A 13,857-nucleotide genomic window follows, 5' to 3' on the forward strand; every position below is an offset into this window, starting at 1 on the left:
GATGAATCACCCTGGAACCACTTTCGTTTCTTTCAGGAGGTCTTTTCGCAAGGGTAGGATACCGAAAACTGGACAAGAAACTTTACAAGATAAAGGGTCGCCAACCAATGTATGGGGGCTTACCCTGAATGTGTTAATTCCTTTTTTTTATTAGATCACCTATGACAATGAAAAATGTGCAAAAGGCGAAAAAAGCGTCAGTGAACGAAAAATGAATAAACACTAAAGTGGAGAATGTCTGGTTTTAAGAGATTTCACAATTTCCAGTCATCTATTTGACTTTATTTCCAATTCTATATATTGACGTTATTTCCAATTCTATATATTGACCTATTCTTGTGTATGTCAATACATTTATTTTCTATCTTTATTGCACATCACTTGACATAATGTGCAGAATTTATGTGCTCTAGCGCCGACTAATAGAGCTGCAATAATGCTTTTGATTGATGAGCACCTTTTTTAAGTTATATTCTTGCTACATTTGACTTAATTGTTAGTTGTCGACACATTCGGATTTTGTTCATTCACCAAAAATGCACTTTTCCCCTTTCCTAAAGTAATCTCTAATCATTGACCCATTTAACTCAATTATTTCAACAGTTTGGGGAAGTAGAAAAATAAAATTCATTAATGGTTTCAATTCGAGCGAGAGCAAGCTGACCATAATCGTGATGACCCCTTTTAACGCTTCTTTTGGACATGTTTACATAGTTGCTGTAGATGAAGGCTCGTAGCAGATGGCCCAAACCATCGACGGTACAAATACGCATGGACCCATCCTATATTTCCTGCAGCTCCTTGTGGTCCTTTCTCTTCTTTATCCCTTCCCTTTTTCGCTTATGGGAGGGAGAAGAAACACAGAGCGAGAGAAAGAGAGAGGGGAGGAAGGGAGGGAAGGAAGAAGGGAAGAAGGGGCGGTTCATATCTCTTGGCTGGAGTGATGGTGGGTTCCACTCACACAAGAGGGACCAAACTTGTTGTGTTTTGGAAGTGGAACAGATCACATCATTGCGGATATTTTTCTAGGCTCAAAAACAGAGGGTAAGTAAGGCTTTCAAATGTTTTACAATATTGTTTAAAAGGCTCTTTTCTCTATTGACCGTGAGCATGCCATAATGAGAGAGTTACGTTTTTAATGGCAAGAATGATAAATTGAAAAAGTTTTGGAAGGGTTGGTTTGCATATGTACTAAATTCAATTTATATTCAAGGTAGCTGCTATTTTACTGCGGTGTGAATGACCATGTGTCAAAATGAAAATTTCCTATAACCTGTTTGGATAGGGCTTATGTAATTCAGTCTTAGAAATCGGTTTGCCCTTTCCCATAGGATGTATGGCGCTAATAATGGGCACCTTTCAATTCATTGGGTTAATCGTACTGCTCATGGTGGCAATTTGTCAAATCTTTGACCACGTTCCCTCGCACAATGGACTCAACTTTGGATCCTCCGTTTCATTGGAACACGGTAGGAAAATGGGTCAATTCCATCAATCTCGGCAGCAGATCCTCGTAAGGTCTCAATCTCTACATGATCCCTTGAGCAATGACAAAAGATCATCACCGAAGACTCCAAATGATGATCCAATGAGGAAGAGGCGCGACCTTCAGTGGTCCAATGGTCGGAGAAGCCTCCAAAGTGGGTCAGGGGGGATGCCACCCAAATTTGGACAGGTGAGTGATTCACGCTCTAATTGACATGGAAAGCGCAAGTGAGAGCCAAACCAAAGTGTCTAAGTGTCGAAAAAAGTTCCAGTCAATGTCTTCTTGTTTCAGAAATTCGAGGCCCGCGTTCGGATTCGAGATCTGGACAGTCAAGAAACTTTCCAGTTTCTGGAAGAGATCCTGGACGACAGTGTAACACTGAGACTGATCCCAACGAGTTCTACGGAGAAACAGCACACTTGTGCCTATAGTCGAGCTTCTGGCCTTGGTCACAAGATCTCTGGTGAGGAACAAAGAGTCTCTTCCAATTATGGAGAGAAAAAAAATCCATGCTTGACGAGTTCCAATTTTAGGAATCTATTGTGAGCCCACAGTCAATCTTCCCAATAAGTGCTTCGAACTTTCCCGTACAACCAATGGAGTCACCAGTTCCAGACAATTCCAAATCATTCCCTTGGTCGATCTTCTTCAATCCATCTCCAATTTGGGTTCGAATTTCAGCAGCTCCACTTTTGGCTTTCAAGAGTTCCATCTTTGGAACGTAGTCCTTCAAAACTTGCAGATCGAAGGGATCTTTCTGCAAACGAGAGAGAGGCTCGTGCCCTTTTCCATTCGCGTGACGAAAAATGGTAAAAAATGATTCAATCTGATGAACGAACCATGGAAAGTCCAGGAAAAAAAAAGAACTGATAACTTTCCTTTTGGGGTCCCTTTGTCCCTAAACTGATAACTAGAGATGTACTGAAACAGAACCTTTCCAAAACCAACGTATTTCTAAATTGGCATTAGTTGAAAAAGTAACTATACTTAATTGTGGCTCTTTCATTCTGGACACAACAATCGGTTTATCTAAAGGCAGCAGATTTTAAGTTTAAAATGCAAAAGATTAGAGATAAAATAGCAGTTCTTACTAAAGTCCACACACCCTCTTTCTAGACATAGTTCCAACGAAAAATGTCCATGAGAGCCCCTTGGCAGCCTTCAGAGCCTCCACAGGGTACCTGCCAAGTTCAAACTTGGAGTATACCATTGACACATTTACCGTAATGACTCCAGAGAGGGAGGCTGAGATCCGCAAGCAAGCAGCCTGGTCACCAGCTCCTTTGGGAGTGTTCTGCCCTCGACCAGATATCTATCGTAGATTGGTCCCGACGATCCCGGAACATTTCTCGACCGTCATTGAGACAGTGGACAAGGTTGGTAATCAAATCTGAACCGCTCGAAAAGTGCACAGATAGACAAAGGTTAAGGATGAGTATTTTCTGTGGGAATCGACCAAATCAGTTGTATTTCCCACGGACGATATTCCGTGTGGTAGAAAGAATGATGGTTCTACTTTTTGTTTTATTCAATATGCTATAGCCCCCTTGCGCTGCACGAAATATGGTTTAGGTTCTGCACTTCAGAGGGTGCTATGTGAGTCAGTCACTACTAGAGGGCTAGTCCTCTAGTCACTACCAAATGAAGGGCTGATTGGGCCGATTCCTCTCTATTGAGTTAAAATGTGTTTGTGTTGTTTTTGGCTAATTCTTTCAAATTCTGATGTATAATTAGTGACCTGGGTCACATAATGTCCGGAAAAGAAAGCACTCTCCTGACACGAAACGAGTGGTTTGTTTAGCAATCTGCCGCGCGTTTTCCCGTTTTGTTCGGGCTGTCTGACCTTGCAAATAAGCGACCATATAAGCTCTCAAAGCATAGACTCTGAACGAAAAATAATTTAGATTGTGATTTCTTTTTCAATTGGATCCAATAGATTTCACACGATAACTGAATTGGACCACAATCATAACATTCACTTGAGAAGTGTTTTTCCACCCAACATTTTGTTATAGAATAAAGTTTGGACTGTTTGTTTTCTTTCAGAATGATGCCCTGATTTCGTACTCCGAACAGAGTTATGATTTCGAGAACAAGATCGTGTCCATGCAATTCTCACCAAGGCCGCACAAAGTTCAGCAACCCATATTCTTCACACGCCTATCATCTGCTTATGATGATTTCGGTATCAATACCCGGGCATTCACCGTGATTCATGATTTCAACACCGGGATTCAGTACACACTCAATAAACGAAGCGGGAATTGTAGCACCCAAGAGATCCCATTGACCAGTCCGGACCTGGAATTGTCAGAGTCCTCACATATCCGGTTGAAACATGCCAAGGATCTCTTGGATGTAGATCCTCTGCAATTTATGTATTCTGGAGAGGTAAGATTGACGATTTGGTGAAGAGTTGTGTTGCTCCCCAATGCCATAGATTCGATTTCAGAGAATTCTCAGAGGAGCCAATTGTGATGTCTGGGTGGCTGAGGAGTCCAGTTCTCTAGGGTATCAAACCACGGAGTTGTATTTCACTCGACCCGATTGGAATGTCTTCATTGAGGAGATCAATGCTCATCAAGAGCTTCCAATGGGAATCCGAACTTGTTACGCAACAAATGTTAGCTCCTAGTTTCGATAAAGAAAAACGATTCATCCTGACAGTTTGATGACAAGTTGACGACAAGTTGAATACAAGAGTTTGTTTATTATTATAATTTTAGAAAACTGACGCCACTTTTAATTACTGCCTTATGAGCCACTATATTGAGTTCAATCCAACGAAACCGAGTTGGCGACATTTTGATATCGCGAGTTGTGTTCATCCTAAAGAAAGGCTTTTCTTAAAAGTTTCATTGGATGGTGAGTTTGATCAAGAACATTACAATCAGATCTGATAATGTGACTTAACACCAACCTCTTATTTCAGTGACATACAACCAGCTCATCCAATTCAACCTTCAAACTTCCAAAAACTCCATTCAAAATGCTCTTGCAGATCTGGCCAAAGTTTCGCCACTCAGAATTATTGATATTCACGTAAGTACTTTCTTCCCCAGGAAAGGAAACTTCCCTTCTTGTTTCGGCTGACTTGAACCATTTCCTGTTTCATATTAGATGCTCAGCTCAAAGCTCCCAGATTCGGGTATCGATGTTTGGTTTGTCCTCTTGGAGAAGATAAAGTTTCCCCACAATGAGCACGAGTCAGCTCAAATGCCCGTTTTGACACGGAGAGTCCAAGTGCAGATCAACATGGCTGACGCCTACCGAAATCTAGCTTTGGCACTTAGCCAACGCGAGGTTGCTGTCAAATTAAAAGTCTCCAACGAGCGAGAATTGGTAATAGATTGGCTTATTGGCTCTTTAGGCAAGAAGTTAGCCTTGTTTAAAAGAAACGTTTCCCACTCTTCACCAGTTGGCCCATTTGAAGCGTCAATCCCTGAAAATATCATCAGCGGATTCCCATCCGGGCGCCGTGGGCTTGGGAAGACCCGGGTCTATTCATAACTTTCTGCGAGCTCACTACACAGCCGGATCCATGGCCGGCCTGGGGTTTTCCATGGCCATTTTTGGCATCAGTCTGGGAATCTTTTTGGGCTTCTTGCTTTGGAAACGAAGAATCGGTATGGTGCCGTATTATCTCCAATCCTGACATAGGGATCTCAGCACCCATCACATGGGCCTGCTGAGTACTCCGGGTACCTTGGATCCCGACCACATCGCATCCACCTTCATTCTCGCCCAGCCCCCTAGACATCATTCGCAGGGCTTTGGACTGGACGATCAACCCGCTTCTCCGCCTCCCAGATACTAATACCTATCCTGTGTTAGTGTTGAAAAGTCAATAAATATATTGCTATATCATGGCTTAACATAAAATCAATTCAATAAGTCAGTGTTGGTTCAGTTACCCAGGGTTCTAAAATCTGGATCTTGGAAAATGAGGATGCGCTGCCTTGTCAGGGTTAATTCATGACAAAGTTAGATTTTTGTTCCAACTATTCAATAAATAACTTTATCTGAAGCATTGATTCCAACGAATGTAAACAAGCAAAATCTTCCTCCGGACAAGAATTTGAAATATAATGATGGAGCTATTTAGAAAAACAGAAAGTAGAAAGTGACCAATAACTGTGCCTCAAATAAGAAACTTGCATTGATGCTAACTTTTTGATGATAATGTACAATTCGTTCATTTCTTTCAGTTTTAGCTCAGGAAACAAATCGAATTCCGTTTCATTGGCAACCAATACATTTCAGATTTAACTTTGGTTCGGCCGATTTTCATGCATTCCAAGGTTAGATTAGTTCCATTGGTCATGTACTAGATCGTTGCAAAATAGCAAAATAAAGTTATAGTTAGAGACATTTGAAATATGCAAAGGAAAAATGCGCTATAGGTCGAAAAAAGGAAAAAAAACCGCTTTTGAGTAAACGGAACATTGTACTCTTTAGTCGACCAGGTAAATCTGAATTCCATTGAATTATACTTTTTTACAAACGTATGTTTAGTCTTGTTTAGTCTCAACTGTCGGACGCACTCACTTTTACTGTCTTTTTTACCTTTGTCGAAATACCTGGAGAGTTTTTGTAAGCTCAAATATGCCTCAAAATGTGAAAAAAACATAAATGATCTTATAGTTAGTAACAAACTTGTTTTAGTGCAACAACTGGATACATCGCACAATCTTTTGCAAATCTGATTAATTTGTTCCCAAGTACTCTGCTTTGAATGTACATTGGCTGTAAAATGACATCTCCTTCATAATTGCCATTACTTCGTATCTAAAAATGTTTTGACACACATTCGTGGAATTTAACGAGGGTTCCCGTCCAACAACTCTAGCAACCCATAGTCACTCAACCTCGTTCCGAGACCGAGCCCATCCCATCCCAGGCCCTATGTTCAAATTATAACTCCTCTGTCCTCCCTTGCCATTGGATGAAGTACTTCCAAAGAGCAAGAAGAGCCCTCGCCTCCATCGAGCATGAAGTCATGACGTCATGCAGGCTTGTTGAGGCAAGACTTAGCCCAGAAAGAGGCGCTAGCGGCGCTACCGTCAAGCCGAGCGACCATGTACTCGCAAAATGTGAATGTCTCCCCACAGCTAGGCTTGTCTCTCGTTCTTTCTTCTCACAGTTGGCCTTGGCGAATCACTTGCACACTAACTCTGGGTAGTGTTGACACAACTACTCTAAGAAAGAATCTGTGGTGTTTTTTTGCATTTCGTAGATCTTTGAACTTTGTCGTGGCACGTGTCAAGTTTTGTTACTTCCGTTCTTGCATCAGCTGATAGTAAATAAAAACATGGCGGACTGGCGGCCCAATTCATCGAAGCGGGTTCCCATTCGAATGAACGATTTCTCGCTCATTGATGCCGAATTCGGCAACATGCGAGAGAGATTTGATGCTGAAATGAGGAAAATGGAGGTGGATATGGATAAATTTCGGTCGGATGCATTGGATCGGGAGTCCAGTTTGTTCAAGAACTCGTCCAGTCACTCAAGGTAAGCAATTTTAACCGAGCAGGTGTGCATTGATTCGTTCATGAGGCAACACTAAACCCGCTTTTCTTGACCATTGAATGACTTGATGGAAGGATTAATGGTACTAATTATCTACTAATTTCAAGCCACAAGGTCCAAAGCTCTTCCATGATGAGAAAAACCGTCAATGGGAAAGACGTATTTGATGAACGATCCTCGTTCCAAAGGTAACTAACACACGCTTGAACTTAACCTTAAATTCAGTGGCCACCTGACACCTAGAAGAGCTTCCCCAACAAGATGATGTGTTGGTGAATGTCTGTCTATTTCCAGTTCCTCATCTTCCGGTGATCCCAAAGGCGAGGTCATCCCTGGATCCGGATTGGGTCGCCACTCGAATTGGCTCCAAGGACCAAAATCCCCGTTGATCCAGGATACGGAAGCTGGTCAAAAAGAACTGAAGCTGCGATTTGATGTCAGTCAATATTCCCCGGAAGAAATCATGGTCAAGACAGTCGACAACAAACTACTGGTATGTTGTGAACCACTGGATAATGATGAGAAGGGACCCTAGGGCCGAGGATTCAGATTTTCCATTCAATTCAAAATGATCCACTCTTCCTCAAATGAGAATTGTCCAAGGTTGATAGGGATGCACGCTCTAAGTTTCAGCTCGATCGAACAATTGGACCAAAATTTATGACCTCTTATGACCTCTCAAAACTCACTACATTGTAGTCCATGGAATGAATGAGTAAGGCCTCTAGTGTTCATTATTTACCAGAAACGGAGAAGAGGGTTATGATACGTTCATTCTGTGAAGAGGTATGAGGTGAGCTTGGCGAAAGAGTGTAACTTTTGAACCAGTCGTTCGAATGTGCTGAAATTTGAAATACGCATCCCTTATCATTTGAAGAGGGATGTGGTGGCTTCATTAGAATCGAAAATATGAATCCTCGATCCCAGCACCCAGCACCCCTGTCCATGTTCCAGCGGTTCATGTGTGATAAGAACATTGTCCAGGCGAATAATTTTATATTTACCACAACTGCAATTGACAGGTTCATGCTAAACATGAGGAAAAAGGAGGGGGTCGCAATGTGTTCCGAGAATACAATCGTGAGTTCTTATTGCCGGATGGTACGGATCCAGAAACCATACGATCATCTCTGTCTCAAGATGGAATCCTGACGGTGGAAGCTCCTCTCCCTCAACCAGCATTAACCCACAAGAAATGAGAAGAGCAATCAATGCACAAAATGCTTCTTGAATCTCGCCTTTTAACTAACTTTGCACACACACCGCAGCTCTAATGCCTCTCAAAAGATTGTACTTATTATCTCCAGCAATGTCAGCGTACTGTATTATCGTAGCTAGCATTTAACGATATTATTAAAATTTGACCATCACATGATTTATTGCCTATGTAGAAGTCACAGTCGAGCAATATGCCATAAATGAAGTCTTTTGACACGTTCATAGCTATTGAAGAACCGGGGAAAATCACATGGGAGTTCTTTCAATATCGTGGATTGACCATTTTTTGCCGCTAAGCCACTTAAAAGAGCACAAAAATGGTCAAAATTTGGAGAAATCAACTCTCCTTGCTCATTCATTTGACAGCGTTGCTCAATCGCCAAGAACACCTCCACTATCGGATTCCTATCCAGAATAAATTGCAAGCTGTTGAAGAATTGTGCGGTAATTTCTGGATTATAGACCACATCGGCCACTAAAACCACCTCAGCAGTATCAATTTCTCGTTGAAGTTGGACCCGCCAACTCGTTTCAAAGAAATTTATCTCTTCTATTTTACACACGTTGTCACAACCATTCAACTTGACATTAGATCGGATCAAATCCAGGATCTCGCCACGGTCCACATCTAGAAACATAAAAAGTTATTCAAATAAAAGCGTTAAAGCAATCCCTGATCTATGCAACATAGATGACGCTCGTTACATGCATTGTATAAAGCATGAGGTGACAATTTCATACTAATCCACTGAAATTCAATAACTAAAGGTCGGAAAAATAACATTTTTAAACGTTGAGGGTAAATTCCAAATGGTTGTCGCACTAGTCTTCTTCATGGTAGCGACCCTTCGCGTTAACTAGTGTTTAGACCATTACTCTCATTCAAATCTCAAGATTTGGTGTTTAACTTCAAAAACATTTATTTTTCCCACCTTTACTAATAGCCAAGTCAAATTTCAGCGCTGTTGATGCCTTTGTCCTTACCTTCATCCATTTCACTGAATGCTAACTAGCGTCAAAAACTATTTTCCCCAGATTTGGCTTAATTTTGGTCCCCATTTTGTGACTAACCAATATACGTAAATTACTGCAGACCTACACAACCTTTTTATAAGTGGACTCAAAATCATATGGTTAAGAAAAGTTCCGAAGGTCAAATGGAATGAAACTCAAGATGATCAATTCCTAATCCTGGTCATGGATGCATCTCGTGGTGAAATTTAGTGATTACGATTTTATTTCCATGCCATCCCCACATTACTCACCCGTGCAAAGAACGTGTCGGGCCCATTTGGCAGCCACAATCGAGGTTAATCCGGTTCCAGCGGCCAATTCAATGACATGCCTATTTTTGAAATGTTGAGGCTGGGCCAGAATAAAATCACTTAGAAGTAAGGCTCCTCGCCAAACTTGAAGGCCCACCAAATCCACTTCTGAGCTTCGGCAATGTTCTGTTTCAGGATGAAACCAAGGTCAATGGGGAATCAGTCTTTGCATTTGGGCCTTCAATTGATTTACCTATTTGAAATTCTAGACATTCTGATCCTGAGGAAACTTCGGCTATGAATGTGGTCAGAAGTCCTAGAAAAAACAGACACATGTTGACGTACAAGTTATTCCATAATTAGCAGAAAAAGGATGATCTCAATTACGTGTTGATGATGTGGAATCCTGGTCCTCTGCATTATCTTTATAATCGTCAAATACATTGGTTTGGAGGGCGTCGAGAAATAATGAATCTTGATGAACTTCGGATGATACCACAGACATGTTAGAGAGTGTTGTTTGTTTGACATCAAGGAATCCAACCCACTTAACACACTTTCAGAGACTGTTTTCATCCAATGGACTTTTGGAGTCCGATTTTGGTACATTAGTTGCGCGATTACAAAAAAGTGGCATTACGTTTATGGAAGGGGTGATGCACACCTTGACATATTTTATGAAGTCCCACCTTTGTCACTTTCAACATAACAAGAGCAAGCCAAGCCAGAAACAGGCAAAAAGGAACCAAATGGTCAATAACTTGTTTTTTGATTATGGACCATTATTTGCTAAAAGCTGAGGATGGCATGTACAGTTTCATACATTTGTACATGCAACACAGCCATGCAAAAAAGCCTTATGGACTTATGAAAAGGGCTTTGCTCACCTTGTTCCTAAAACAAAGGTCTTTAAATATGTTTGCTTATGTAGCAATGGTCAATGACTTTTGATACGATATAACATTATTCTAAGTTTGTTAAGTGAGGAAAATTTCATTCAAGTTAATTCACAAAGACAGTGGTGCTTGTCACATTTTATAGACATTTTAGAAAACATCCAGCTTAGCTTGTTTCACTCATTCAAATACTGGTCTTAAATAGTTTCAATTTCTTTGCATTCAATCCCAGTTGCCCTGCATTAAGAGAGTAAACAGTTAGGTCAGAGCATCACTGCAATTAATTTTGAACCTTCAATTTGGTTCCAAAACATTGAGTGTACATGGATCCCAGATCCACACCAAACACATTTGTGTAAATATTTGCACTTAAAGGGTTAGTTCAAAGGCTTAATTTACTCTTCAGGCGTCATTATGTGCAATCACAGCAACGTCAGATTCAACCTCCGAATATATAAAGCAGCTCAACAACTGGCATTTGAAGCATTCAAAGTGCGTTAAAGGGTGCCTGAGGGGTAGCTGAAGCCATATATGGCACGTAGAACCAGAGAATACTATGTAAATGAGTTCGGTCTTGATCTGGGGCCCAGGTAAACTCATAGACACCTTACACTTCATGAAATATGTTTTACGTTCTGCACTTCAGAAGGCATTTTGCCACTCAGCCTCTCTCAGATAAAGGGCCCATAAGGCCAACTCTTTTTTATTGAATTATAATGCATTTGTGTTGTTTTTGGCTCATTCTATTAAACTCTTATGTATCATTAGTGACCAGGTCACATAAAGTCCGGAAATAAAATTATGCTCAAGCACGGACTTCTAGAGATATGGACTGCAAATGGAAGCAGAAATATCCTATCTCCTAAACCGCTCATCTTATTCCAAATAAGCAATTGATAAGACCACAAGATCTTGTTGAATTGATGAACTCAACCAAGTTTGAGCCTAAACCTATGCTTAGGGAACTCAGGAGACATGTTCAAAAGTTATGTAGTAAACTACATGGATTTTCAGCCTGCTCTTGGTCAGCTACATAAGCTTTTGACAACATAACTTTGAAATGATCAACTTTGCATGTAAATGACATAAAATTGACCTACCGTTAATTGAAGAAATCTATGTTTCTTATTTTATTACTTTAATTCGAAAAGTGGCTCAAAGTGGCTGTGACCAAGAGCAGGCCGATTTGCCGGGAAGCTCATTCACAGTCCATATTTCTAGAAGTTCGTGACTCAAGGCAAGGCACTAGCAGTTTTATTAGCAATCTACCGTGCCTCTTCCCGTTTTCTCTGGACCGTGTGACGTTGCAAATAAGGGCCCTTATTGTTTTGGAAAGGAATTGAAGGTTCAAAATTTTATTACTAAGATATGCTGAACTTACTTTTGTACTCTTCTGAATACAGAGCCCTACTCCATTCCAATCTAATCGGAAAAGAAACGCATGTAAGGCAAGGTTAAAAACAGTCCGTGATCTTTGGATGAATCATGCTGCTGAGGATGGTACTGATGACTCCGTAATGCAATGCAGCAAATTGATAATCACGCAACTAAAGTACCAAATCGGACTCGGAAAGTCCGTTTAACCGTTTTCAATTCTTTAGTTTCGTGATTATACAGACGTAGTGTTGCGTGAGATAAGATTGTGGATCTTGTGGATGGATGCATGAGTATGACGTCTTTTTTAGAGGTGGTCAATCCACTAACAAATTAAGCTTGATTCTAGTGCTGTCCAATGGACATTCTACCATTGCTTGAGCCTGCGAATATTAGTTTGTCAAGGATGGAAAAGTACAAAATTTATTTGGCGGTACCAGCTACAAAAGCCTGGCGAACTAATTCAATAAATCATCTTGGGACAAGGCACGGAACAATTTGGGGCTTCTTGAAGTGTGGAGGTGCATTTTTTCATTTCTGTGGATGTGCACTTCCATCATTTAGGAGCAAGTCTTCACAGAAAAAAGTCTGAGACAATTTTTACACACTAACCCTCACGATTTGACAAGATTCACGATAATTGTAGAAACCTTACTTACCCACGTGTATTTCCAAACTTTAATTAAACAAGTTATATTTCATCCTGCTTTGGGACTAAAAATTTACATTTTCAAAACAAACTTTAGTTTCACAAAAACTATGAATTCATCTCAAAACCTTGGTCATCAAGTCGATCCCAAGTGATCACATGTGGACTCCACGTCACACAACACTTTGACAAAATTAAAGATGCTAAAAGAAAAGATGCGTCATCTCAATGCTAGCGAAATAGGCAATGCGACGGTGAAACGATGAACCAGAAAAAGCCTCAAGAAGCAGTGTTTCTCCTTCGAACAAACCAAGTTATCAATATGTTTAGTACCAATTCAGAAAAACCCTACGTTCAAAATGACGAAAGAAGTCTCGATCAGTCTCAGTCATAAGTAGGGCCGGCCAAAACTTGCAGATAAATGTGGCATTTATTGACACCAAATTTGCATAAAAAATCAATCGAATTTGCACAAAAATTGGCAAATAAACTTTTCAAAACACAGGTATCAACTCGTTTTGGGGATCTGTAAGGGCTATTTTCCCTTCCATACCAGACAACGTGTAGATGAAAAGGGAAATTATATCCTAATATCTTCCAGTACCTTGATTTGATGTTGCTCTTCCTAGGTAGTAGGATCTTGCCTTGTCCATGGTGCCTCCTGCCCTGATTTGTAGAGCTCAGAAGTGAAATTCTTTTTGATGGCCAAATAATCACAAACAAAATTTTTTGAAGGAAAAAACATTCTCAACCACAAAGATAAAGACAAGCAGGAATAATGTGAGAATTAGAGATCAACTAATTTATTGTGGCATACCTAGAAGATTGGGACAATGCAGTATTTAAAGGAGGTGCATAATTATCTTATACATTACAATTTTAAGATTATCCATGAGCATTCTCCTCATCCAGGTTTTAATGGTCAATTGCAATGAATGTAAAGGTTCGTAATTTTCAGCCCTACAAAATATCCAGACTAGTTGAAACAATGAAGCACTCACTTCTCTTTGGAATCCTTCAATGTGAAATTGGTAAAACGAGTTTCCTTGAACCTCCCTTCAATATCAGGTTGATTTGATCCTCAGTTTGTTTGTTCCATCAGTTCCAGCCTTTTGTGTGTATGAGTGAAACCACATTATTTTCAACTTCATTTGAGAAGATACCAGATATGAGCACAAGATGACCAAGTCCAATGTTTTGATAATCCCCAAATAGATCCTTGTGTGAAAACCCCATCACATTGAATTCAGATAAAAATAGCCATTTAAAATGAATGGAAGAAATAAGTCTTAAAGTAAAAAAAGGATTTTTTGTTACAGAGATTTGGAAAGAAATATGTCAATAAAATTTCACCTTTTTTCTAAAATTGACCAGGGATCTTGAAAATTGGTCACAAATATTAATATTCTTTGCTGAAATGGCTCAAAATGCACAATAAAT

At 40.2% G+C, this 13,857-nt stretch overlaps 3 protein-coding genes across 4 annotated transcripts; 2 read left to right on the forward strand and 1 right to left on the reverse strand.

Annotated features, from left to right (window-relative positions):
* Positions 1-619: 619 nt before the first annotated feature.
* Positions 620-5,353, forward strand: LOC131878381 (uncharacterized). The gene is made up of 11 exons (XM_059224329.1): positions 620-1,044; positions 1,332-1,675; positions 1,778-1,949; positions 2,020-2,295; positions 2,603-2,862; positions 3,533-3,877; positions 3,939-4,109; positions 4,213-4,351; positions 4,419-4,528; positions 4,607-4,828; positions 4,905-5,353. The coding sequence occupies exons 2-11, from the start codon at positions 1,337-1,339 to the stop codon at positions 5,139-5,141; spliced, it is 2,271 nt and encodes a 756-aa protein (XP_059080312.1). The 5' UTR covers positions 620-1,044; positions 1,332-1,336; the 3' UTR covers positions 5,142-5,353.
* A 1,245-nt stretch (positions 5,354-6,598) lies between these two features.
* On the forward strand, positions 6,599-8,390 carry LOC131878107 (heat shock protein beta-1-like). 2 transcript variants are annotated; one of them, XM_059224007.1, is made up of 4 exons: positions 6,599-6,997; positions 7,123-7,203; positions 7,310-7,508; positions 8,038-8,390. In XM_059224007.1, the coding sequence occupies exons 1-4, from the start codon at positions 6,798-6,800 to the stop codon at positions 8,212-8,214; spliced, it is 657 nt and encodes a 218-aa protein (XP_059079990.1). In that variant the 5' UTR covers positions 6,599-6,797; the 3' UTR covers positions 8,215-8,390. The 2 variants fall into 2 exon arrangements, with proteins under 2 accessions (XP_059079990.1, XP_059079991.1); XM_059224008.1 differs by lacking the exon at positions 7,123-7,203.
* A 19-nt stretch (positions 8,391-8,409) lies between these two features.
* Positions 8,410-11,827, reverse strand: LOC131878149 (methyltransferase-like protein 22; the record flags this gene model as incomplete). The annotated part of the gene is made up of 5 exons (XM_059224047.1): positions 8,410-8,861; positions 9,499-9,684; positions 9,752-9,814; positions 9,886-9,981; positions 11,776-11,827. Coding segments are annotated over 5 exons (849 nt in total), but the record flags the coding sequence as incomplete, so codon positions are not given.
* Between the last annotated feature and the right edge of the window lie 2,030 nt (positions 11,828-13,857).

This window comes from Tigriopus californicus, chromosome 3, assembly GCF_007210705.1.
Source record: "Tigriopus californicus strain San Diego chromosome 3, Tcal_SD_v2.1, whole genome shotgun sequence".
In the NCBI taxonomy this organism is placed as follows: Eukaryota; Metazoa; Arthropoda; class Copepoda; order Harpacticoida; family Harpacticidae; genus Tigriopus; species Tigriopus californicus.